Genomic DNA, 25,467 nt, shown 5'->3' with positions numbered 1-25,467 from the left:
GAAAAGTGTACCTAGTGACCTTAAAAAGAACTGAAGAAACTTTCTTGCTCTGAATCTTTCCCCTGTGTCTCTGCCTGGGTGAATAACTGGACCTAACCAAGCTGAACTCCCCATTGCCAAAGCAATATTCCCTGCTGCTTCAACTCCATTTTTGAGGAAAAGTGTACCTAGTGACCTTAAAAAGAACTGAAGAAACTTTCTTGCTCTGAATCTTTCCCCTGTGTCTCTGCCTGGGTGAATAACTGGACCTAACCAAGCTGAACTCCCCATTGCCAAAGCAATACTCCCTGCTGCTTCAACTCCCTTTTTGAGGAAAAGTGTACCTAGTGACCTTAAAAGAACTGAAGAAAGTATGTACTTCTGCTAAATCAGACTTCTGTACTCTTACTCTGCTAGCTGTAGTAATACATTCCCTGTCAGGAGTGCCAGCAGCCTAACCCCTCCTTTGTTTTCTGTCCTCCACACCTCCCTCAGCTCTTTGTTCTGTTGCTCCCCTCTTCCCCTGTCTTATCAGCCCTAGCATGCCCTGGTGAGCCTTTGCTTTCTGCATAGTCCACTACTGGGCACCCCCTTTCCATTGAAATAGGTCTACTATTGCACCTAAACCTCTCCAATTAATTGAACTTTAAACATACAAACTTAAAGTAGAAATATACCATAGTTTAATACTCTTCTCCCTTCTGCTCCACAGCTTGCACATCTCTGTCCCTCTCTCTTCACCTATACCTTAGCCCACTCTTCCCACCTTATCTAGGCCACCACCACTTACCCTTCTGTTACTTACACTTCACAACTACTGCTCCACTGATAGTCTCTCGCTCCTCTTCTGCTCTCTGGGCTCTACCCGCTCCGTTAAGCCCTCTTGGCTCACTCCGCTCCCCTACCCTGCCCCAATTCCCACCCCAGTACATCTACATTTATTCCTGCATAAACCACACCCACTACTACACCTATCCAATCACTACCCCACTTACAAAACTCAATCTCCTTTTTCCCACCAAAACCAACTTACAGTCAACTCCTCATTATCAACTTACATAACCAATCCCACTCCCAAACCACACCCCCTCCAACCTATTGTAACTCTCCATACACTAACTACTACCTGGATAACATCCAGCTCCTATATACACACTATTTCCTACATACCTTACTTCTCTATATTTATATTACTATACTATTAACTCTTTCACAACATGCTCTCTAAACACTCCTTCCCCTTATTTTCACTGCTACTACTCCTCACCTTATCTTCTTTCTACCATCTTTCCCAACCCACAATTCTCACCCACTTCCAAACCTTTCATATAACTAACCCTCACAGCTCTCCTTTTTCTCACTCATACTCTCTTATTTCCCCCCATTTATACCCCTCCGAAAACCTCCTCCTTATTCAGCACAAACTTATTTCCTATCATACTTATCCTATCACCATAACTACTAGTAAAGCCCTCCAATTTATAAAAGAACCCAATCTCATCTCCTGCTAACTACTCACCTAAACTATTCCATGCTATATCTGATTAGTTCCCTCATATCTGGAGACATTCATCCTAATCCAGGCCCCACCACCACAACCACCACAAATAAATCCCTATTATTCACTTCCTTAAATTCACAAAGCATAGTAAACAAAGTCCCAAACCTTCACGCTTGGCTCACACACAATAAACCTGACATCTTGACTATTTCTGAAACCTGGCTAAAACCACACATTAAAGACTCTGAAATAGCTCCTCCAAACTACTCCATCATAAGAAAAGACAGACCTCACAAAAAAGGCGGAGGAATAGCCCTTCTATATTCTTCCTCCCTAGTAGTTACTCCCTACAATAAACCTATTCCACACTTCAACAACGCCGAACTACTCCTTACCCTACTACAAATCAATAATTATAAACACATATGCATAGCTTCCCTTTATATCCCCCCAGGGGATAATATTCCCACACTCGAACTTATCCTTTCCAGGCTATCCAGTAACATTAATAATGAAACCATAATCCTAGGAGATGTTAACATTAATTGGGCCCTTATCCAGTCTCCTACAAACCCCATTAACATCAACCTTTATAATTTCTCACAACTAATCACTTCAGTAACCCACCCTGCCAAAACCTCCTCCAATGGGAGTATACTAGATTGGATTCTTGTCTCCCATCCTCACTATTACACCAACAGTGGCACTCTCCCTGACCCACTTGGTGACCACATACCCACCTTTACCCACCAGCTTCCTACTATCCTTCAACGAACCCATAACTATATTACTATCCGTGACCAAAAAAACTTCAACCCAATAACCTTCTCAAACTCATTACAAGCAATAAATTGGAATTGTTTAAAAACTCTACCTCTAAACAATGCGGTCTCACACTTCAACTCAACATTCTTAAAACTACTAGACTCCCAAGCTCCCCTACGGACAAAGAGAATTAAAACTAAATCTGCCCCATGGCTCTCCAAATGTACTCTTGCTACCATGAGACAGAGAGACAAAGTCTGGGCACGCTACCAAAACGTAAGATAGCACCACTCCATAACGAATATAAAATGCTCAAATAAAGTAAAAACTCATTACTCTTGATCGTCAAAACTACTTCCACACACTCCAAAACAACAATAAAACAACCCTCAAAATTCTGGAAAGGGATCTCTACTCTCCTCCACCGTAGTAAACCAGATACTCCTACCCCTGACCCAAATGCTCCTGAACTTGATTTAGCCACCCAATTTAACTCTTTCTTTATTGACTCTATCTCCAAACTGACCTCCTCATTCTCTAACACCTCCCTGCTATCCAATACCCCCACCCACCCCTCTCTCACTACTTCTTCACCCTATTCCGCACCCACTAACTCATCTACCCCTCCTCCACACAAACTCTATCCTCATCTTCACCACAACATAACTTCCCCTCCTGACTGCAACCTCTTCTCATTAAATCCCATACCTACATCTACTATAAAGAAACTCCTTCAGAAACTGAAACCATGTACCAATGCTCCTGATAATATCCCTTCTTACTTTCTCAGTATAGCAGCTGATACTCTTGCCTACCCCATTAGCATCTTAATAAACCGCTCACTACAAGAAGGTACAGTTCCCCAAATCTGGAAACAAGCCTTTATTATACCTCTACACAAAGGTGGTAACAATAATAACATTACTAATTTCCGTCCCATAGCCATCCTGTCCCCCATTTCTAAAATCCTAGAAAAATGTGTCCAACTTCAACTCCTTCCTCACCTCCTAGACAACCATCTTATAACTCCCACACAGCACGGTTTCAGACCCAATCATAGCACTATGACTGCCCTCCTCTCCTTCCTTGAAATTGTAAACAAAGCCCGTGACTCTGGACAAATTGTTTCCACCTTACTTCTTGACCTCTCCAAAGCCTTCGATACTATCTCACACAGCCTACTCTTAACTAAACTCTCCAAACTTTACCTATCCTCCTCCTCTTTGAACTGGTTCTCTAGTTACCTATCTAACAGAAATCAAGCTGTAAAATGGAAAAAAGCCACCTCCTCTTTCCTTAGTACCCCTACAGGAGTCCCACAAGGCTCCATACTGGGTCCTCTTCTCTTCAATATTTTTATTAACGACTTCCACAAATCAATCCCACTCTCCAGCATCATCCAATACGCAGATGATTCTACTATCATCTGTTCTGCCCCTTCAATCACTACACTACAAAAACTCACTCAAGATGCCTTCTCTTCCACAGAGCAATGGATGCTAAGTAATCATCTAGCTCTCAATGCTACCAAGACCAAACTAATGTTATTTACTCCTTCTAAAACCACCCCTCCCAACATGAATACATTCTTAGTTACTAGCCAAAACAACTCACCTCTTGAAATAGTGTCAGAGACCAAACTACTTGGGGTCCAAATAGACAACCAACTTAAATTTAACTCCCATCTGCAAACAAACATCAAAAAAACTCATCAAAAACTTGGCATGCTCTATAGACAGAATGCCTACCTCACAGCTGCTACTAAAATTACCCTCTCTACTTCCTTCCTTATCCCCTCCCTACTCTATGGCGCCCCACTACTAACTAATCTCCAGTCCCTTATTAAAAAACAGCTTAGCTCCTGCTATAACAAAATAGCAAAATTCGCCACCAGCCATAAGTCCTCCACTCACCACTGTTTATCCCTCCAACAACTAAAATGGCTAGAACTTCCCAATCAACTAACTTATACTCAACTAACTCTAGCCCATAAGCTTATTCTAAACCCCTCCCTCTGTCCCTCCCTTTCCTCTGTCTTTAAAATGCACCTACCTAACAGAGTTCTAAGGTCAAATAATCAAAATCTACTAGAAGTGCACAAACCTACTCATCCCCCAGGCAAAAACCTTCTTTCCTTCAGCCTTGCTCGTCTCTGGAACTCCCTACCTCCACTCATCCGCACCACCTCGAACCACTCTACCTTCAAAAAGTCTCTTTTCTTACATCTAGCATCACAGTGGGAATGCTCTTGCTCCCACCCTACATAACTAACATTACCTAATATCATTCTGTACAATATCTTACTTTAATAAGTTTACTTTGTTCTCTAATCTGTATTAATGTTTACATTTGTTCCACTAACTAGTATGTCTCTTCTCAAAGTATTTACTGTTATTACTGATATTCCATAATCGATAAGTTTTACTCTTAGTCTGCCTTCATACTATTAATAACTGTCTGTACCTACATTGTCACTGTCAAATGTTGAATGTATATTTTGTTTTTGGAGCTTTTCTCCCCAGGACTCCATTGAAAACGGGTTCTTACGGCCCAATGGACTATCCTGGTAAACCAACTGCAATAAATAAATAAATAAATAAATAAATGCCCAAGTTGCTGTCTAGTGTGGCCCTAAATCAGTCCATTCATTTGCCTACTTTTTTCCCTAATCCACAAAACAAAGGAGAATGAATACTGCTTTCTCTGGACGCACACAGACAACTTAGTTTTTGTTTGGACAGGACTAAGCCTCTCAGAAAATCTGAACAGCTGCTAGTTGGTTGTGCTGCAGGGGCAGAGGGGAAGGTCATTTCAAAGCAAACCATTTCTAAATGGATAACCCATTGCATTCATTTCTGCTACAAGCACCATGGAAAACCTACCCCACAGGGGATAAGATCACATTCCAGCAGGGCTGCAACTACCTCTGCAGCCTTTCTCAGAGGAGTCCCTACCAGGGACATCCTAGAAGCTGCTACCTGGAGCTCTGTACATATCTTCACCAAGCATTACCACATGCCTATTTTTTCTAAATCCAGTGCTGGTTTTGCCACTGCAGTCTTGCAGGGCTTAATAGCTGGCCCTAATGCTCTCTAACTTCCTCCTCCCTTCCTTAGATTTGGTAATCAACCCAAATGTGATGACTGCAACAGTGAAACATGAAGATCATAGTACAGTTGTGTACACTTACCATCAGTGTAGATGTTCGAGTGTATTCACTGTTGCAGTCCTGGTTACCCTCCCTCCAGCCCCCTGACTTCTCTTGGCTCTACCTTTCCTTCTTGTTTGGTGTATTTAAGTTTTTTGGTATATTTGCTTTTTGATGGAGGTGTACCATAACATATAATTGCTTCCCATTGTGGGGCACCTGACATCTGGGGCATGAAAAACTGATGCAATGGCGTCGGCTGCATGTTTTATGCCCCTGACGTCATGGAAGAAGAGGCAGCATCTGACACAGGAATCCAAGACTCTGGTATTCAGGCCGGCTGAGGGCTACCTACAGGCAGATAAACCAAATGTGATGACTGCAACAGTGAATACACTTGAACATCTACATTTATGGTAAGTGTACACAACTGTACTTTCTTCAACCTCCTCCAGACAAACTTCCTAATTTTTCTCGAGTTCTGCAGGATTTACTGGATTCAGGGCACCATTCTTACCCATTCCACTACTCAAAAGAGGGACAGTGTTTTACTCCGGAATGTTTCTGGTTGCCAGAAAAGAGGGATCCTGGAGACCATTCCTAGGTTTTTCCTTTCTAAAGATTCTCTCCAAACTCTGTTTCTCACCTTCTTCTTTCCACAGTCTTTTCTAGTGTCACTAGATTTAAAGGACGCCTATCTTCATATTCCTAGTCACCCTCTATTCAGGAAGTTTTTATATTTCTCTGTTTCTTCCTGTCATTTTCCGTTCTCTGCTTTGCCCTTTCTACAGCCCCAAGAGTATTCACCAAATGTCTTGCCCCGTGATAGCCTTTTGCAGGCTTCAGGGCATCCAGATATGTCCTTATCTGGATGACCTGCTTCTTCAGGCTCCCTCCTATTCCAGGCTTTTGCTGGAATTGAACTTCATCATTCTCCTTCTGTGCAGTCTGGGATTCACAGTGAACCTCGAAGCTCAGTATGACTTCCTGTTGAGACCACATTTTTCTGGGTTGCAGAACTCAAACCATTGCAATGTTGGCCTCTCTTCTTTTTTCCAAGGTTCTGATAACCTGCTTCATATCTCTGCTTCTCCTTTCTTTAATTTCTGCAAGGGGATTTCCCAGAATATCGGGGTTCATGGCATCTGCTATTCCCATGCTTCCCTTTGCCAAGCTTCACATGAGGAAATTTAAGTGGTACATAAAGACACTTTAACTCCAGCATTGCCACAGTCTGGAGTATCCAGTCACCATCCCTCCTTATCTCAGACTGGAGTTGCACTGGTAGATTCAGATCTCCCGCAATCCAGGACTACCCTTTCATTCCCCTACTCAGGAGCTGTTCACAGACTTTTCCGATCTGGAGTGGGACCCTCTTCCAGCAACTCGAAGGTACAGGGTATTTGGTCCCTTCACCAGAGTTCAGGCCATTTCAATATAAAAGGAATGAGGACACTTATTTGTGCTGTTCAAGCCTTCCATTCTTTTGTTTCCAGGCCCTTTAAAGGTCTTTACAGACAACACCACAGTCATGTGGCACATCTGCAAACAGGGGTAAAAGATCTTGGCTTATTTTTAGACTAGCCCTCCGGGCCTGGGATTTGATTGTCCACCATCGGGTAAGCCTTCAGATGGTCTACAGCCCTTCAGAGCGCAACTTACTGGCAGACTCTCTGAGCAGATTCAGGACACAGCCTCATGAATGGATGCTTCACAGAGAGGTGTTTCTGGACATAGTACAGCAGTAGGGTATTCCTCAAGTGGATATTTTTCTTCCCCTCTGAATAGGCACCTTCCTCACTTCTGTTCCAGAGTCTCAAGTCCTCTGACTTGGAAGGTGAATGCCATCTCCTTTTCTTGGAAGGGGATGTTTCTCTGCTCACCCTCATATTCCTCTTCTTCCCAGGGTCCTACACAAGACCAGGAAAGACTCTCAAAGAATGTTGCTGGTGATTCCCTTGTGGCCCAGACAGTATTGGTTCCCTCTTCTCTCTCATCTGGGTGGGTGCAGTCATCACAAGGTACCTCACTGGATGGATCTTCTTACACAAGATAAGGGGTCTCTCATTTACCGTACTTGTCCATTCTGGATTTGACACTTTGGGTGATGGAATTTTAATCCCATTCAGGCACCCCTTTTTTGAAGATGTGCTTTGGATACTGCAGAAGGCCAGGAAACCCTCTACCAGAAAATCCTATATGGCTTAAATGGAAAGATTGTATGTTTGGTGTCTCAAGCATCACCAGGATCCCCTCTCAGAGGGGGTCCCCTTTGGTCCTTTTTTACTTGTGTGAACTGTTCCATGCTGGCTTGGCATATTTTTCTGTTAAAACTCGTCAGCAATCTCTGTTAGTTTGCCTTTGAACTCACCATTGGTCTCTTGTTTTGAGGTCAAAGAATTCCTTAAAGGTGTCCTTTATTTCTGGCTCCCAAGAAAACCTATTCCTCCCTCTTGGGATCATCCATAATTTTCCTTGAAAACTGACTCAGGCTCCTTTTGAGGCTGCTTATTCTTCCTCTTTACAACACTGTATCTAGAAGACTGTTGTATTGATTGACAAATTGGATGCAGGATCTTAAGCAAGTCTTTGTTTCCTTCTTACCCAAATTTCAGAGAAGGTGTCTGAATTTAAGGCTGTGATGGTATCTCCTCCTTTTTTGATCTTTAATAGGGACAGGGTGTTTCTGCATACTAATCATTCTTTTATGCCCAGTGTGCTCAATGAGTTTTCTCTTAATCAGTAGCCATTGTGTGTGTGTGTTACTTTTATGCCTGTACCTGGTTGGGAAGCATGCGACTGATATACGACACTGGGAGGGATGGTAAAGGCTTTGGTATACTGGCCAGACGTTGGGTTACCCTTAGCAGGAAATTCTTTATTTATGAATACTGAAACAGTGAAAATAAGGACATCTGCTGTTATGGTAAGATTTTTACGCAACTGTGCTTTTTTTCCCGTAAAAAAAGGTATAATGATAAACTGTATTCCCATTCCTTGGTCTATATACAACATATCTTCTAGACTTTTTTCCCCTGTTCACCAGCTATTCTTTTTTTTTTTTTGTCTATTTTCACATGCTAATGCATATTTTTCTTCCTTCATTTACCAGTATTGATACATCATCTCTCTGTTGTTACTTCAGGTCCACTTAGACAGACATTTGCTCAGAATCCATTACAGCAGAAAGAAAGCACACAAGTCAGTGTCGATGGTGTCAAGAAAGGGAAGAAAAAACAATGGGAAAACCCACTGGATTGAATCTGTACCCTTGGCTGGCTACACAGTAGCTTGGTGAAATCTAGTAGCAAAAACTTGGAAGAAGATGGGATGGAATTCACTGCCATCTTAAATGTTTATGACATCAATACACTTATCTTCATCTGGGAATATAGTGCACATAATCAGACCTCAAAGTGTCTGAATATTCCTTTTCTGTAAATAGTTTTCAAACCAGTTAATGACACAAAAAATGCAGATATAAAATCTAAATCTGGGCACTGCAGAAGTGTGGTTGGTACTAACAGTTATTCTGTGTAAGTTCAAGTGCCACAGTATGAATGATCAATGCGCATGTTTTCTGCAGCCTTAATTCACATCTTGGGTGTCTCCAAGCAAGTCTTTCCATTGTAAACAACTGTTTGATGTTTTTGATACTTCCAGAAAAGTTGCAGTTTTTCTTTTAGATGATAAACGAAACTGAGTTTATTAAGAACACGACAAAGCCAGTATCAGAAAATATTTATTTTTTTCCAGTGTCTCAAACTTACCACAGTAGTCGAGAATGTTCTAAAGAATAAAACAATTCTAAAATATTGACTGTTTTGCCTTTCTTTTTAACAAGATGACCTGCCACTAAAGATAAATGACTTTCCTCAGCATAAGTAGTGCTTTCTTAAAATGTGGAGACATTGTGTATTGAAAAGGCATTAGATAGACAATAGTGCAAATTTGTACATAAATTTAGCAGATTTCCAAGCTTCTTTGTCAGATTTGTATGTACAAGTGTGTAGGTGTACACACATATCTGTTTTTCTCTCTCTAGTGGTGGGATTCTGCTAATTGTGTGCTTCATTACCTAGTCACCGAGTAGTTTTGACTGTACGGGGTGCAGTAACTGAATACAATGAGCAACAGTCCATCTGTTCATGGCAGAATATTATAAACTGTTACAATATTAATGTTATTTTTATTATTAAAAATAGGGCAGAGCTAGCAAAACGTGAGAGATGAAGTAGCTTGCAGTCACTGACTCTTATAAATGGTATTGCCTTTTCTCCAAAACAGGCTGACCGAGTAAACATTGCATATAGTGGGCTACAAAATCCATAGTTATTGCCGCAAACTGCATTTGTTTGTGTCTGTTTTTGTTCCCTCCCACGCCCCAACAGTATTCTGACTGCATTCCAAGGACCTCTTCTTCTCCTGGGCTAAAATTTCCAGCTTGCCTTTCTGGAGCCAGGCTGCTTATGGTTGTGGGGAACCCCGAAAATTAGACTTCTGTTTTGAATCTGGACATTGAAAAGGGCAAGTTAGCCCCTGATGTAATACTATTTTTTGAATTTCACAAATATACTTTTTTCTTTGTATGCCTGAGGTCCTTCCTTGGTCACCTGACGTGCAGTTAACTGAAGCAGGCCCTGTAGTCCAACCCCAGTGATGCATACCTGATTCCACATATGCACTGAATCAGGCTACACTGATGAAACTCTGCTTGACAAGACTATAATGTGCCAGTCTTTGTACCAGGCAACACCTGTTAAGTTACCGTATGGTCCACCCCATTCTCAGGCCCTCACCCATCATGCCAACTCCAGCTAACTCCTTTAGCACCTGAGACACTTTTTGTACTTAACTTATTTGGGATGCAGTCAGGCCTTTATCTCCCTACACAGTACACCATGGTGTCACCCCTAAAATAATTTCATATGCAACAGTATAACTAGACAGTTATCCAGATATGCAGTACAGTGACAGCTGTGATAATTTACATTGCTAAAGGCCATTTAAAATGTCAGTACAACTCTGCATTATAGAAAGATTCAACTTTCGGGGACTGTGTTATCAGTCATGATGCAACAAGGGAGTTTTTGTGGGTATTCTATCCATTCAGTGATGCAAAAGCTGTTACTGTTGCAGTAGGGTCCAGCAGTATTTTATTTATTTATTTATTTATTTTACTGGTTCCATTGAAATAGTGAGTGGTCCAGCAGGGGTAAATTGGGACACTGGGCAAAGTATTTTTTCCACTGTTAACATGCCAGTAATCAGAGTTGCAAAGCTACAGCAGTAGGCTACAGAAAAACAAAGACATTTTTGTATCATAACAGAAACTGAAAAGGATTTGTTGGAGGAGGATAATATTACGGCCTGTTAATTAGGTGACCCTGATGAATATTAAGACCCATCAACATCAGCAAAATTTCACGAGGAGGAGACATTTCTAAATACGGATTAGTGTTGTATACAATATGATAGGTTTTGTGTCCTTAAGAATCTGTCTAGAATTTATAACTGTAATGTCCTGAACACAGAATGTTGATGGTGGTATTATCAGTGTATGTGGGGAATGACAATAAATTGTTTCCTTATAAATCACATCCACTGACATGTTCATTGCAGCCATTTTATATATTTCACTAGGCCTATATGTATAACTCTTCAGATTTGATATGGGGATCACTGAAATCCTACAAAGTCACTGAAAGGAAAAAGTGCTTTAAGAGGAGCAATAACAGTTACAAATTTGTGCCAGATTCTAGAATGCATACAAGGTCACTGATTATTCCATTGAGTCAAAGCACCTCTTCAGAGTGAACTGCTGCTGTAGCTAAGTAGATGTAACCAGTGGCCCTCAACAGTGAAGCGGTGCATTCCTGTGATTGGGACTGCATTTGCTAGTCAAGAAAAGATTTTTGTATGGGGTTGGCAGATTCCGGAGTGTGGATCACGAGACAGTTGCCCGCGAGCTACAACGCCGTAAGCAGAAGGCTGCAGAACTGCCAGACTGTAGAGTGGCTCAGCCAAAACGCAGGCACACTGTGTGAGCGAACGCAGCAACGAAACTCGCCACATGGAGACGATCCTTAACTAAACACACTGCTCTGTTTCCTGACAGTGGGAACAGCTACGGAAGGCAATCAGACGACGTAGTCACAAAGCCCACACAAAATACCAAAACACCTTACCCTAATCCACAGTGACAGATTTTATATCCACACACACGGCAGAATAAAAGGTACTAGGCAGCAAAACAAACCCATTACCATCGCTATGAAATGACACTCAAACAAGATGCAGCTGCAGCTGACAGGAACAGAAAGACATGTGCATAGTCACAATAGAGAACAGTATACAGGCACACAGAAACATAAGTAAACTAGTTTCACGGCCCCATACAACACAGATCACCAGATTTTCATACAATATACATATTAGCCTCGTATAGCTATGCTGTATTCCTCAGACAGTATGTGATATTCTGGCAGACAGTATATGGAAGTCAGTAATTATAACGATGTACAGACAAATGTCTGAGTTTCAGACTTCATATATATCAGAAAAGTCATAGTAATGGAAACACCGTTATACTGACAGCTGTGAAAGATTATAGGTGCAAGACTGACATCATGTCCCTAATGCTGAGTCATTGTCCCCCCAGAACTGTTGACATTGTGCAGAAGTTTTGCATTCCCGGCTCAAGAGATATGCTCAGCCAGTACATCTTTATAGCATGTATTTTGCTAGCTACTAGAACACGCTATGTCCCAAATGGTATAGGAAAGCAGCAGTACACTATGTATACGTATTGCCTTAGAGGAAAGACAGATGTAGATAGTGCTGCAGGACTACACATTAGTGACGCAAGTACTAGTGCATAATAACAATACCTGTACCACCACTTAATTATACATGACATACACAGAAGACAAACATCAGTATTCCAGCAATGGCCAAAGAGTGGCAGAGTGATATACAGCAATAGTGGCTTTTACAAACTACAGTAGAGTACCAACTATTGTGGAATGTAACGTTCACATATAGGAGATGCAGAGTACATATGCCAGAAACAGGAGTATAAACCCACCTCACATCCCATAGCAGGTTATAGTGTATTAGCATGTGTGTAATGACATGGAATTTGGCAAACTCATCCTATGGCTGTTGCAGATTGCGCACATACATATGCAGAGGCATATAGGCAGAAAAGAGTACTTTACAGGGAAACATCCCTTAGTAATGTATGTATCAGATAGTGAGATTGGGCACCACGCCCTGATTGGTCAGCATCAATAGCAGGGAGTTAAAGGGGACTTGTGCAGTAAATGCAGAATCAGTGTTGTAAGCAGGCTGGATGAACTCCTACAGGACTGGATTTAGTTGTCAATTCCACAGCTGTGTGACTTGGACATAGAGAATCTCTAGAAGGAAGGTTAGTAAGAACAAGGTGGTGTGTATACTGCTTCAAAGGGCCATTGTGGCAGACAGCTCTTATTAAGAAGGGTGCAACACAAGGTGGTGTACAGCAACATACCCATAGTCTGATTGTAGCCTATACCTAAGTAGTATCTAAGTAATGTTCCTTGCTACACTGGATGTGATGGATACTGAGAGGCTGTCTACAAGTAGTGTTGCCAGGATGGACTCTGTATACAAGTATAGCCCAGGTCAGCTTGGCAACAGATATTGGATAGTCCACAGCAAACAAGGCAAACCTTTGCTAGTAGTGGAGGGATACGTATACCATTTAGAGCATGAATTGCTCTCTAACCGGTACTGGGCATGTATTGAGCAGAGAATAAAGGCCTGCAGAGGCCGCGCTATCACTGTTCACCAGGATGAGGGGGAAGAACTGCAAAACTCACTTCCACACCAGCATGGGCCAGATACAACTAGTGCCCAAGTGGCTGTACTGCAAGCAGAACTACGGCAGAGGGCAGTAAACAGCAATGATTTGCCTAGTCTGGTAATGCAGAGTCTCCTTGGCACAGCAGATGACAATGTACAAGAGATGCCTTGCTGGGCCATCCTGCGTCGTAGCATCAGCAGGGTAAGACAGAGGGCACAGGCATGTATGTCCACACCTCCGGCAGCATTTGAAAGTGTCCTATGCAGAAAGTCAGATATGGATGGGAAAGATTCCATTGTTCTGCTAAGTACACCACAAAATCTGGCAGATTTGTGCATGTTGGACATCATACTTGGGGATGGCACCTTCCCAACATGTGCTGATGTTTGCCATCAACTGTATACTTTACATGGATCTATCGGCACCCCCACCTGAGCAAGGATTGTCCCCCTGGTGTATTGTCTAATGACATGAAAATCAGTGTGTGCATACAACAATATGTGGGAAATACTTAAGGGTATGGGTGCAGATCAGGGATGCACCTTAAATCCACGGTACATTATGACTGATTCTGTGAAGGCAGCAGTCCGTGCCAGCCTAAAGGTATTCCCTAAGAGTATTCTGAAGGATTACCTATTCCATTTGCACAGATCATTTGGCACCAAATTCAGCATCACCACCTTGTGGCCCTGTATGGTACGACACTACATTCTCAGTAGACATCCGCAAGCTCATTGCGCTGGCATTCCTACAAGTGTATGATGATGTTCCTGCATTTCTGGACATTGTTGACTACCTTATCTGACTGTTAAGCCTATAGGTTTGTTTCTGGACCATCATTGTATGCGTAGCCGACCAAGGAAATTTGCATCCCACTGTTCAGCACAACCACGGTTGACATCTTCCTACCCTTTGAAGTTCTGGAATGTGTGTGATGTCTCTGACATGGATTTCCCATGGACCAGTAATGAGGTGAAGGCATGGCATCTTCGACTAAAAGTATTACTTGGACACCCTACAGTACAGCTTTCTGACCTTTTATCTGTTCTGCAACAGGAACAGAACCTGACAGATAACCGAAGGGAGTCAATTTTTAGAGGGATGCCTGTGACAGCACGTAAGAAGGCTGTTGTAAGGGAGCGTCACCTAAAACACATCTTGCAACATGTGTGGCTACAGTAATGTGCAGGATTTCTTACGTGCTGTAGCACATTTCTACAAGTTGTGAATATATTTAAGTGTAGTACACACCAAGCTCTGCACACATCACTTTATATGTTGTGTTTATAATAAAGGCTTTGCCACAGTACACAGATTTCACAGTGCCACTTTCATGCCCCTTTGTCATTTAGTGACAACCACTTATACTACTGACAGTGACACATGGCTTCTGGGAGGGGGGTGCAGGATGTAACACTATAGGGGTTTGTGTTTGCTACCTACGGATAGGCTGCAGGAGGATCTTCTATTCCCACAGGGAATTGTCCACAGGCATTTGTCACTGCAGCTAAACTGCCATCCTGTCATGTGTCTACATCCAGCTGTCTCACAGGGAAGTATAATGCCGCATAGGTGCCTGAATCCGGGGTTGGCGGGGTGAACTTCACAAAATCCAGAATAACAGGTAGTTCAACTTTAGATGAGGTCATTATCTGATGCTCTTCCATCTAAATACGGTACAGTTATTAAATTTTTAGAAGCCCTACAGATGAATACATATACTATAGTACATGTTTTTTATTGTAATATGGTTTCCTGTAGTCCTGTACTGTTTACCTGGACCTTTCTGTATGGAGGCCTGTCTGGAATTATGCTACCTTTGAGCATTTTAAGTGCACTGTGTATTTCATGCTTATCTTGGATCTTGGGGCTGATTGGCTTTCAACAGCAAAATCATTTTGTCTTGTCAGTGTCTCAGCATATTCAGGGTGACGCTACATTGTCTTGTTTCTGGCAGATGGCACACAGTTCTACTTGACATTTCTGGGCAGTTTACTATAATGGTGCAAAAGATTTTTAATCAGTTTTATCATTTTTTTTCCAGTAGTAAAATAAGAGTAGGACTGAGACTTTTGTGCTTATTGAATTTCAGGTCCTGCATTCTGCTATAGTAATGTCCCTGAAGACCCATCATGTTAATTACTGGCCCTCGCACATATCTTCAGGAATGGAAACGTTTTTGTTGTTACTCTTTCTGTTCATGATCAGCCCACTGTCACCCAGATTTACTCCCCAACCTAGGCTAACTGCATTACAATGCAGAACTTCTACTCTGTCAGTCACTGTTTAAGGGCAGGCTTCTTTATAAGTTTGACTTATAGAGCTTTAACATTTTTTCCTGAATGTATGAACACATCACCATTTGTAGTGGGCATGTCTTTGAGAGTTGGGTTTTTTGTGGGTTTTGTTATCCTGCAAAAGCCTCAGGCACCCATTAAGAAGACTGTACATCTGTTGTATTTTTGCTTGTGCAACTGCAGCATAGTTGCTTTGGTCCAGTAAAAGTTGCCACACTTTATTTAAAACAACTCTGAGACTATTTATATTTCAAGTTTTGTTAACTTTACCAGTTCTTTCTACTGGTATTTTGAAAATGACATACAAAAATTGTGAGGTAAGTTTCTTCAGTGATGGTTAAGATCCCAGTGGTGATACTATTATTACACATGTTTTATGTCAGTGAAGATAAACTGTAATTATTCAGGCTCAGTACAGTCATCAAGTGTTTGTGAATCTCCCTCGTCTATTCTCTGTATAATAGATTACAGTAACATTTATTTACATAATCAGACTTTGCCTAGAAGCAGCACTCTTCACTGAATTACACAGTAATAAATAAACAAGAAATAAAGCATTTGTTGTGCTACATAATGTATATAGTTCAACTTAAGATTTCAGAGGAATGTCTCAAGAACTAAATGCAGCATTTCCCCATCCTGACTGCTTTTTATAGTATTTTAAGTCAGTCTGTTTAATTTAGCAAAATGCAATGATAATACTGCAATAATTATCAAGGTCCTGTAGCTTTGAGGAATGCTTAACTCCCCTCATCCCCCTCCCCTGAATCAAACACTGGCCACAGTAGCTAGTTTTGCCTTGGCTAAAGAAACAATATGTAATTCGCTCTGGAGGAAATGTTTTATCTGGATCTGGCATCGTAGTTCACAGTTTCAGGTGACTCCACAGCTGTCATGATTTCACATAAGAGCAGTCTTTGCTGGTGGACTGTTTCAGTTTGATTTGTCTTGTTTCTTTTCTTCTTCTTCTATGTCCATTTCAGTAAGAACAGCAAAACATAGAATTTGGATGTATTTGGTACAGGAACCTAGGAAGAAGAGTGAAATGAGTAATGAGTGACACTACTCAGGATTTTAGTGTGAAATCTTATAAAGGCTAAAATTACAGTAATGTCTCCAGTCTGCATCTCTGAAGTTAAGGAACATGTTTAATAACTTCAGCTTTAATTCATAAATGTATTCCATTACATGAAACACTTTGCAACGTAAGCCAGAACACTCAAGCAAGCTTAACTGCTTTATAAATACTTTTAAAAAAGAAAAATATGCAGTCAATTACAGAAGAACCTGAAACCATTATACCACATTAGTGTGTTAAACTTCAGAACAAAATGTAGTTCCATTTGAAAAGCTTGTGTTTCAGGAAGAGGCAAATGTGAACAATCTTAACAAAATATATGTATGCTATTCAGGCTACTGAAACTGCGCAAAGCATTTCTAGGATTAATAATGCAGAATCTTTGACATAGTTACACATACCCTGCCCACTTTAAGAAAAGTTTTGAATATTAGCAATTAACTGTGACTATCCTGGGCATGGCTTCAAGGCTGGTTTTATATCTGCAGTAGAATATATGTAAAAACATAAGATTGTCATGTATTCAGTTGTCATGTACTTTCTTCTGTTTGTCAACTAAGTCCCTTAAAGAAAAATGTGTTTGTACTTGTAAATGATCATAGCAGTCCAACAGTAAAACTAGTAGACACTTCAGATAGAAGCATTTATAATCAGATTTCATAAAGGTATCCTGGGGCAATGAAAGGGAAGGACAGCTTTACTGCTGAAAATATGCTGCTATAATCATTAAAAAAAAAAGGGGGGGGGGTGTAGTTTTGTTATAACGAGATTGACATATGGATAGACTGTTATAATTTCTTATGCAAGATCCATATCAAAAAATCACACTGCATTCTAATTAAAAATAAGAAAACAGGATTCAAGCTGGTATGACTTGTTTAAACCATGCTTTATTAAGTTGAAACAAGAAATAAGTGCTTTTACCCTTGAAAGTGCTTTATCAAAGTGATAGTTTTCAGATTTCCTGCTGTTTCTGCTACTGTGCAATTATCAACTGTTAGGATAAGGGTGTTTCTCCTCTTCCATCTATTGCAATAGTTCTGTATGTGTTTGTACCTTTTTGCCATAGTCATAGAATTTTCCATTTGGGTGTATGGTTGCTCTGCTGTTTTTTTGGCCTAATGGCCTTTCTTATACTGCGTTTTTTCCCCCTGCTGTACTGGGTGTGTGTGTGTGTGCATGCTCTGTTTCCATTCCTTTAATATCAGTGTAATAGATTAATAACTGTGTTTATGTACAGTGTTAGGTTTTGATGGTTCCTCATTAGTGGTGGTGTATTTGTGTGATCCAGCTAGTGGGCTGATTTTTTTTTTTTTTTTTTTTTTATTCGTTTGCTATACTGTGTTTTTTATTCTCATCATGCGAAAGAAGGTTTAGGTTCCCAAAATGCATAAGAGTGCAGACTAAGCTACCTCCCCAAGAGTCCCATAAGTTTATCTAATGCTTGAGGATAACCCATTTGGATGAAGATTGTTAGGCCTGTGCCTCTTTTGGAGCCAGGGTGTTGGCTGACAAGGTGGGCAAAACTAATTGTGAAGTGGCTTTTTTACACCCCTTCTTCAAGGAAGGAAGATTAGAATAAAGAGAAAGTCAGAGATTGAAAAGATAGAGAGAAAAGGATAAGGACAGAAAATGTTCTGCTGATTTCCAGCCTCTGCTGAGCCAGTCCAGAAGGCCCCAAGGTCCTCTGGCTTCTCAGCACCTTCTGTGAGTCTGGCTTTGTCACCTCCTACATTTTCAGCTTTTGAGGCCAGCCTTGCTGCAACAAGTAGGTGACCTCTTAAAACACGAAGTGCAGTGGTTTCTTTGCCCTGATCCCTCAGGGATGCTGTAGTCTGTGCTTGACCCCCAGATCTCCTCTACATTTACCTTCCAAAACCCTTGGCGATGAAGTTTATACAGACAGCAGTTAGTTGCAGTGTGTGACGTCTTTGCTCTGGGCCGACGTCTTTACTCTGGGCCAGTAATAAAGAAGCCTCAATCCTTACAATGACACCAGTGAGGGATGTTCATTTGGAACAGAAATCGATATACACAGTATTTTTAAATGCAGCACAATTTCCCTTAAGAGCACACAGGGAACACACTCCTGTCCTGCAGCTGAGTTTCCCTCTCTCTATTCAGGCCCCAAGTAAGACTCCCCACTAACACAGTTGTAGAGTTGAGTCCTCAGCTGAGTGTTCCAAGCCAAGTCTTCCACCACCCTCTCTGTGAGACCAGTGCTCTGTGTCCCTGCGCCAAGTAGCTGAAACACACACACACACGGGAAAGGCTGGCACAGATTTATTAGCTGTGCCCCCTCTTCCCAGACTATAAGGTAGGTATTGCCGTCAGAATACTCCAAAGCCAGCTTCCCTAAGGCTCTTACAAGGGTACCCAATTATACTGAGTAAAATTAATACTAATACAGATGGTAGTGTTTGACCAATGCAACAAGGCTTTCAGCAGCAGCCACAGTGTCCCCAAATAAATACAAGTACTCTCAAAGGTTAAAATATTCTCTAAAAGACCAGCCACATTGAAAAGTTTAAATATATTTAATAATAAAATAGCATGAAAATATATCTATTTACAATAAACTCCAGAGTTTCATTTACAGGAAATAATAATGGATTCACACAGTTGCAGGAAAAACAGTACTTAACTAATCTCACTATATTTTCCTGACTGATCTAAAGAATTACCATTCCCTGGTTGCTTACTAAAGCAAGGCAAGATGAAGTGGATGAGTGGTCTTCCATCTTTGTCAGGTTTCACAAACAAACTGTTTTCAGACTTCTGTCTCATCTAGTATCAAAACATCATTTCAGTGCTGGATCACAGAATGACATCACATACATCTGGTCATCTGACTCTGGTTCCCACACTACCCCCCTTTGTTAGAAAATGAACCAGAATTTAACATGTTTTAGCATACACACAGACAGACGTTCGCTGAGATGTGTTATAGCATCTGGACGCTATAAAACCATTTCAAAACTTCCACCCTTCCAAGGTAGCAATTTGTTTAGCCCTAAGGATAATGCAGTAGGATTCCTAGTCCTGATTTTCACAGACATTTTGTCTGTGGCTGGAATCAGAACTGTAAGATGCAATCATTATGGCATAAACCAGTAATTTAATTTCAGACTATTTCTCCAAGTTATCTGGACTGAGATTAACCTCTTTTCTTCCAGTATCCTCTGCTATAATATATTAATTTCAACAGTAACAATACAATCTAACATACAGGTGCATTTCTTTTCTGTACACTGGGACCCACTGTTGGTACATTTTAAACACAATCAGCTTTGCAAATACATTTTCATCACAAGCACCTGTAAAAATCAGTTTGATATAAAAATGACATATAATTCTTTAAAAAAAAAACTCCAGCTAGCTATGCTGGCATATGTTACACATTCACTGCCCTACTTCTCCTGGCATAGCTGGCAATACATCACATCATCACACAGTGCAACCATAATTGAAGTCCCCTTGTGGCCCAGACAAGTCTGGATGTTCTTCGTGTTTCTCTGTTGCAGTCACTACATTTGGGTAATCTGCTGGCAGGTTGCCCTCAGTAGGCCTGATTAACAAAGTCTTGGGTCCTGCGTCGGTTGCTGTCCCTTCTTCCAAGACATCGGGTCGTTAGGGGTATAAAACATGCAGCCGATGCCATTACACCAGTCCTTCTTGCCTTGCGGTGCCTGAAGCAAAAGCAGTTTGCAAGTGCCGGTCGGCCGACTCCTGAAATTTTCATTTTCGAGTTTCAGAACCGAAGTCTTCAACTAAAAGCCAAGTACCCCGTTGGGGAAACTTTTTCTTGCTCCTTACCGATGTCAGTAAAAGTTAATAATTGTATTACTTGAGGAAAGCAAATACCTCATAAGGATTTTCATTTGTACTGTATTCCATGCCTAGGCCCTGACAACGTCGTACCTTGCTGTCGGTTTTGTGCTTTATTTAATCCGCACACTATCTGTCGTCTGTACATTTTTGCTTCTAAATATTTCGGTTCTCGGTTTAATTATGCAGAAATGACGTCGGTTAGCCATCCAGACAGGCCATTGAGGTCCAAAACTGCCGACGACGCTTCTCCTAAGCCAGTCGCCAGTTCATTGGTACTCAGTGAGGCACTTTCACAGCCCCTGATACCCACTACTTCTGATTTCGCAGGCCTCTACTGAGACCCATTCGGAGTCCAGTATGCCGCGAGATACTTCACCTATGGAAGCCGCGGATGTCTCTTCCTTGGATGGATCCGGAGCCGCTGTGCAGGCACCGGCTTCTAAGGGTGTATTCAGGCCTACAGAATTGCATATTAAACCAACTCCACCTTCAATACTAAGGCCTAAATCTCGATCTCTGTCTAAAAAAAATGACGCCTAGGCCACATGTTCAGGCCCCTATGCCTAAAAAACAAATTATCAAAATGGCTGAAGATTTAATTACTCTAATCAGGGGTAGTCAATCCCCCCCTTCCAAAAGACCTAGGGCTGAACTTGACTATGAATCTTCTGAACAGGACTCTGTTTCTTCTGACTCTTCTAATGACCTGGATTTGTCTGTACCTACTTATGAGGACTCTGATACAGAGGATTCCATTCCCTCTGCTTTACTCCCTGAGGATTTTTTTTTTGGGGGAGCTTTACATACATTAAGGGAGCATTTCCACTGGGAAAGTCAGGATTTTTCTGAATCCAAAAAGAGGCTTAGGGATTTCCTTCTCCTCCCTCAACATAGGCCTTTGGCTATACCTCCTGTACTAGACATTGTTGATGATTGTTTTCGGAATCCAGTATGGCCCCTGATTCCTTGCCTCCAGCCCTAGTAAACCAGATAGATACTACAGGGTTCCTGACTCCCACAAATTCATTTTCAAAAACCCTGTTGCGGACCGTGAAACCATTTCTCAGGAGCCCAAGGGCATTAAGGCTTCTACTGCTAAAAATCCTACCCCTTCTGATAAGAGATTCCAGGGTGCTGGATAGATGAGGTAAAAAGGTTTATACTTCTGCAACCTTGGCAATCAGAGCTTTAAACTGTCAATCTCATATGCTAAAATATCAACAGCATATCATGGGACTGCTTAAACAGAAAATTATGTTGATTTCTGACTGTGTGGAAAGTAAAGATTTACAGGATTTATTACATTCAGCTGAACAAGTTGGAAAACATACTTTGCAATGTTGTTTTGATTCTTTATAGGCCTCTTGCAGGTCTGCTGTTACTGGGTCTGTGCTTAGAAGGCATGCTTGGCTTAAGGAAAAATCTCTGCCTGATCATGTTAAAGCAAAACTGTTGGATGCTCCTTTGCAGCAGGACTGTCTGTTTGGCAATAAGGCTGAAGAAGTTCTAAAAAAGATGGAAGATAAAGCTAAATCTATGCAAACTGTGAAAGATTTCTTACAGGTGCAACCTCCAAGATTTAGTAGGCACTGGCCTACTAAGAACTGGTCCTTTCCAGCTCCTTCCACAGCCTCTCAAGTCAAACCCAGGCACTCCAAAACACCAGGTTTCAGTCCCAAGGGACTTTCAGACCTAAGCAATGGGGTGCTTCCACTTCCAAATCTGGAAATAACAAGACACCACCCTATGGTAAACAGTCTCAATGACGTTCCTTTAAAATTACCAAGCACTTACCTTTTAGCCGCCCCTTTGGGGGGAAAACTGGCTCTTCATGCAAAGAACTGGCAACTTATAACCCAGGACAAATGGGTTTTAAATATAGTGTCCCAGGGATACAGATTTCATTTCCACATGTTGCCAACTCCAAACGGGTGGCCATATCTGCCCCCAAATCAGTGGGCAGAGGCTCAGAAACACGTACTTTCCCTCATAAACATGGGGGCTATTCAACTAGTACCAGAAGAGGGAAAGGGACAAAGTTTCTATTCCAGACTTTTCCTGGTACCCAGAAAAGACAAATCATGGCGTCCAATTCTGGGCCTGTCTACTCTAAACACTTTTCTGGACATTCCAAAATTCAAGATGCTGACTCTTCATCAGATGTTCATCGTGCATACAGCTGCAGTAATCACAGATGGGTTCTCTGCCGTCAGACGGTCCCTCGGTCGGCCGAATTCCAAAGTCTTGGTCCGGCGTCGGTCGCTTTCTTTCCTGATGTCAGTGCGACAGGGATATATAAGACACAGCCGACACCATATTCTTCAGTCTTTTTTGCCGTGCGGTGCCCGAAGCAGAAGCAGTTCGCAAGTGCCGGTCGGCCAGCTCCTGAATTTACGAAAAATTGGAAACGGAAGTCTTCATTAAAGCTAAGTACCCCGTTGGGGAAACTTTTCTTGCCTCAGACCGATGTCAGAAAAAGTTAACAATTGTATTTCTTGTGGGAAGCAAATACCGCATAAGGATTTCCATTCCCTCTGCATACCTTGTTTAGGCCCAGACCACGACGTCTCAGGCTGTCGCTTTTGCGCTACTTTCAATAAGCGGAGTTCGCCCAACATTTTTTCGGTAAAGCCTTTGATTATAAAATGTTGTCGGAGACTCCGACTACCGTTTTGTCCAAAAAACGCAAGGACAAGGACCGACACTTGAGGTCCGCGGTCCCCACCGACACCACACCAAAACCGGCTACACGTGGTCTGGTTCTCAGCGAGACGCCTATGCAGTCCCTGACTACCGACGACACTTCTTTGGCGGGGTCTTCTGTAACCGAGACCGCAGGTACCTCGGCCCATACCCAGACTACAACCACCGAAGCCACTGTGAGCGTTGAGCCTCCTAATGTGGACAGGTCCACTTCCACCCATGGTGTCTTCAGACCTTCATCTTCCTTTTCCATTAAGGCCTTTACTAAGTCCAAATCAGCCAGGCATCCCAAGAGGCCTGTTGCACAGGGCCCATCTCCAGGCCCCATGCCTAAAAAGCAGATGCTTAAAATGGCTGAGGATTTAATTACTCTTATCAGGGGTTCTCAACCCCCTCCAGACAAGAGACCCAGAGTGGAGGAAGATTCTCCCTCTTCTGATCAGGGCTCCATTTTTTCAGATCATTCTGATGTACAGGAACACTCTTTCTCTCCTTTTGAAGATTCTGATACAGAGCAGTCCATTCCTTCTGTATCTCCTCCTGAGGATTTTTCCTTTGGGGAAACCTTGCACACCTTGAGGGAACACTTCCATTGGGAAGGCCAAGACTTTTCTGATTCCAAGAAAAGACTTGGGGAATTTCTTTTGTTACTTCAACACAGACCTCTGGCGATACCTCCTGTCTTGGACATATACTGGATGATGTTTATTTGGAGGCTTGCCTTAATCCGGATTCCCTGCCTCCTGCCCCAGTCAAGCCTGATAGGTACTACAGAGTTCCTAACTCTCACCAATTTCTGTACAAAAGCCATAATGCTGACCCTGAAACCATTTCTCAAGGCCCCAAGGGAATGAAGGCCTCTACTGCTAAGAATCCACTACCTTCCGAAAGAGAGTCAAGATCCTTAGAAAGGTGGGGAAAAAGGGTGTATACCTCGGCCACCCTAGCCATGAGGGCCTTAAATTGCCAGTTTCATATGCTTAAATATCAGCAGTTTCTGTTATCACAATTAAGAAATAAAATGTCTCAACCTGAACAACCAGATTTGAAGGAGTTGCAGGATATGATGCATAGTGCAGAACAAGTGGGTAAACACACCTTACAATGTGGCTATGATGCTCAAGAGGCCTCAAGTAGAGCTGCTGTTACAGGATCAGTTATTTGTAGACATGCATGGCTTAGGGAACAAATCTTGCCTGATCATGTGAAAGCTAAACTACTAGATGCTCCTTTACAAAAGGATGTGCTATTTGGTACTAATGCTGAGGAGATACTATGGAAAATGGAAGAAAAAGCCAAATCTATGCAATATGTCAAAGCTTTTCTACAGGTTCAACCACCACGTTTTAGCAGAAATTGGCCTTCAAAAAACTGGTCCTTTCCAGCCACGGACAAGCCCCAAAGAGGTAGATACAGGCGCTCAAGGGGCAGAGGACAATCACAAGGATCATATAGAGGCAGGCAATGGCAAACTCCAGCACCAAGAGGTGGCGAAGACAGTGCACAACAATATAGGAAACCAACCCAATGACTTCCTCCTTTCCATGCCAAGCAAGTCTCGGCTGGCAGCACCCTTGGGAGGAAAGCTGGCATTATTTACAAGAAATTGGCATATTGTCACAACAGACAAATGGATCCTGGACATTATAGACAGAGGCTACAGATTTCATTTTCACACTCTACCAAAAATGAGAGGCATGCCAAACCTGCCACACAATCAAAGGGCAGAGGCACAACTACAAATTTCAAAGCTCATAGACATGAAAGCTATTCAAGAGGTACCTACTCATGAACAAGGCCAAGGTTTTTATTCCAGGCTATTTCTGGTACCAAGGAAAGGAACCGACTGAAGACCCATTTTGGACTTCTCCATCCTAAACACATTCTTACTCGTACCAAAATTCAAGATGCTCACATTACAGCAGCTTCTTCCCATGCTGGGCAAGGAGTTTTGGCTGGTAACATTGGACCTCAAGGAGGCATACCTGCATGTCCCAATCAGACAAAGCTGCAGAAGATACCTCAGATTTCTTGCAGGTTCAATCCACTATCAATTCTCTGCATTGCTCTTTGGCTTATCTACTGCGCCCAGAGTATTCACAAAATGCCTGGCATCAGTAATTGCCTACTGCAGACTTCAAGGGATACAAATTTACCCTTATTTGGACGACTGCCTGATCCAAGCGGACAGCAAGCACATACTTCTGGATCATCTGGCTTATGCAACACGGTTACTGAACTCCCTGGAATACACAATCAACAAAGAGAAATCCAGGCTAACACCATCTCAGAAAATAACTTTCCTGGGTGCCAACT

General features: G+C 42.0%; 2 protein-coding genes across 3 annotated transcripts in view; one reads left to right on the top strand and one right to left on the bottom strand.

The window, feature by feature from the left end:
- The window catches only part of OXA1L (OXA1L mitochondrial inner membrane protein), a 634,732-nt gene extending 625,524 nt beyond the window's left edge, over positions 1 to 9,208 (top strand). For both annotated transcript variants that reach the window (XM_044058379.1, XM_044058378.1), the window contains one exon: positions 8,539 to 9,208. In XM_044058379.1, coding sequence (XP_043914314.1) covers positions 8,539 to 8,654 — 116 coding nt within the window. In that variant the 3' untranslated portion in view covers positions 8,655 to 9,208. The remainder of the gene's footprint in view (positions 1 to 8,538) is intronic.
- LOC122790764 (Y+L amino acid transporter 2-like) overlaps positions 9,120 to 25,467 on the bottom strand; it is a 1,539,581-nt gene continuing 1,523,233 nt past the window's right edge. The window contains exon 9 of the mRNA XM_044058374.1: positions 9,120 to 16,567. Coding sequence (XP_043914309.1) covers positions 16,473 to 16,567 — 95 coding nt within the window. The 3' untranslated portion in view covers positions 9,120 to 16,472. The remainder of the gene's footprint in view (positions 16,568 to 25,467) is intronic.

This window comes from Protopterus annectens, chromosome 16.part0, assembly GCF_019279795.1.
Source record: "Protopterus annectens isolate FY-2018-M chromosome 16.part0, PAN1.0, whole genome shotgun sequence".
In the NCBI taxonomy this organism is placed as follows: domain Eukaryota; kingdom Metazoa; phylum Chordata; order Ceratodontiformes; family Protopteridae; genus Protopterus; species Protopterus annectens.
The sequence above is the reverse complement of the archived record's forward strand: the minus strand, read 5'-3'. Positions and strand labels throughout refer to the sequence as shown.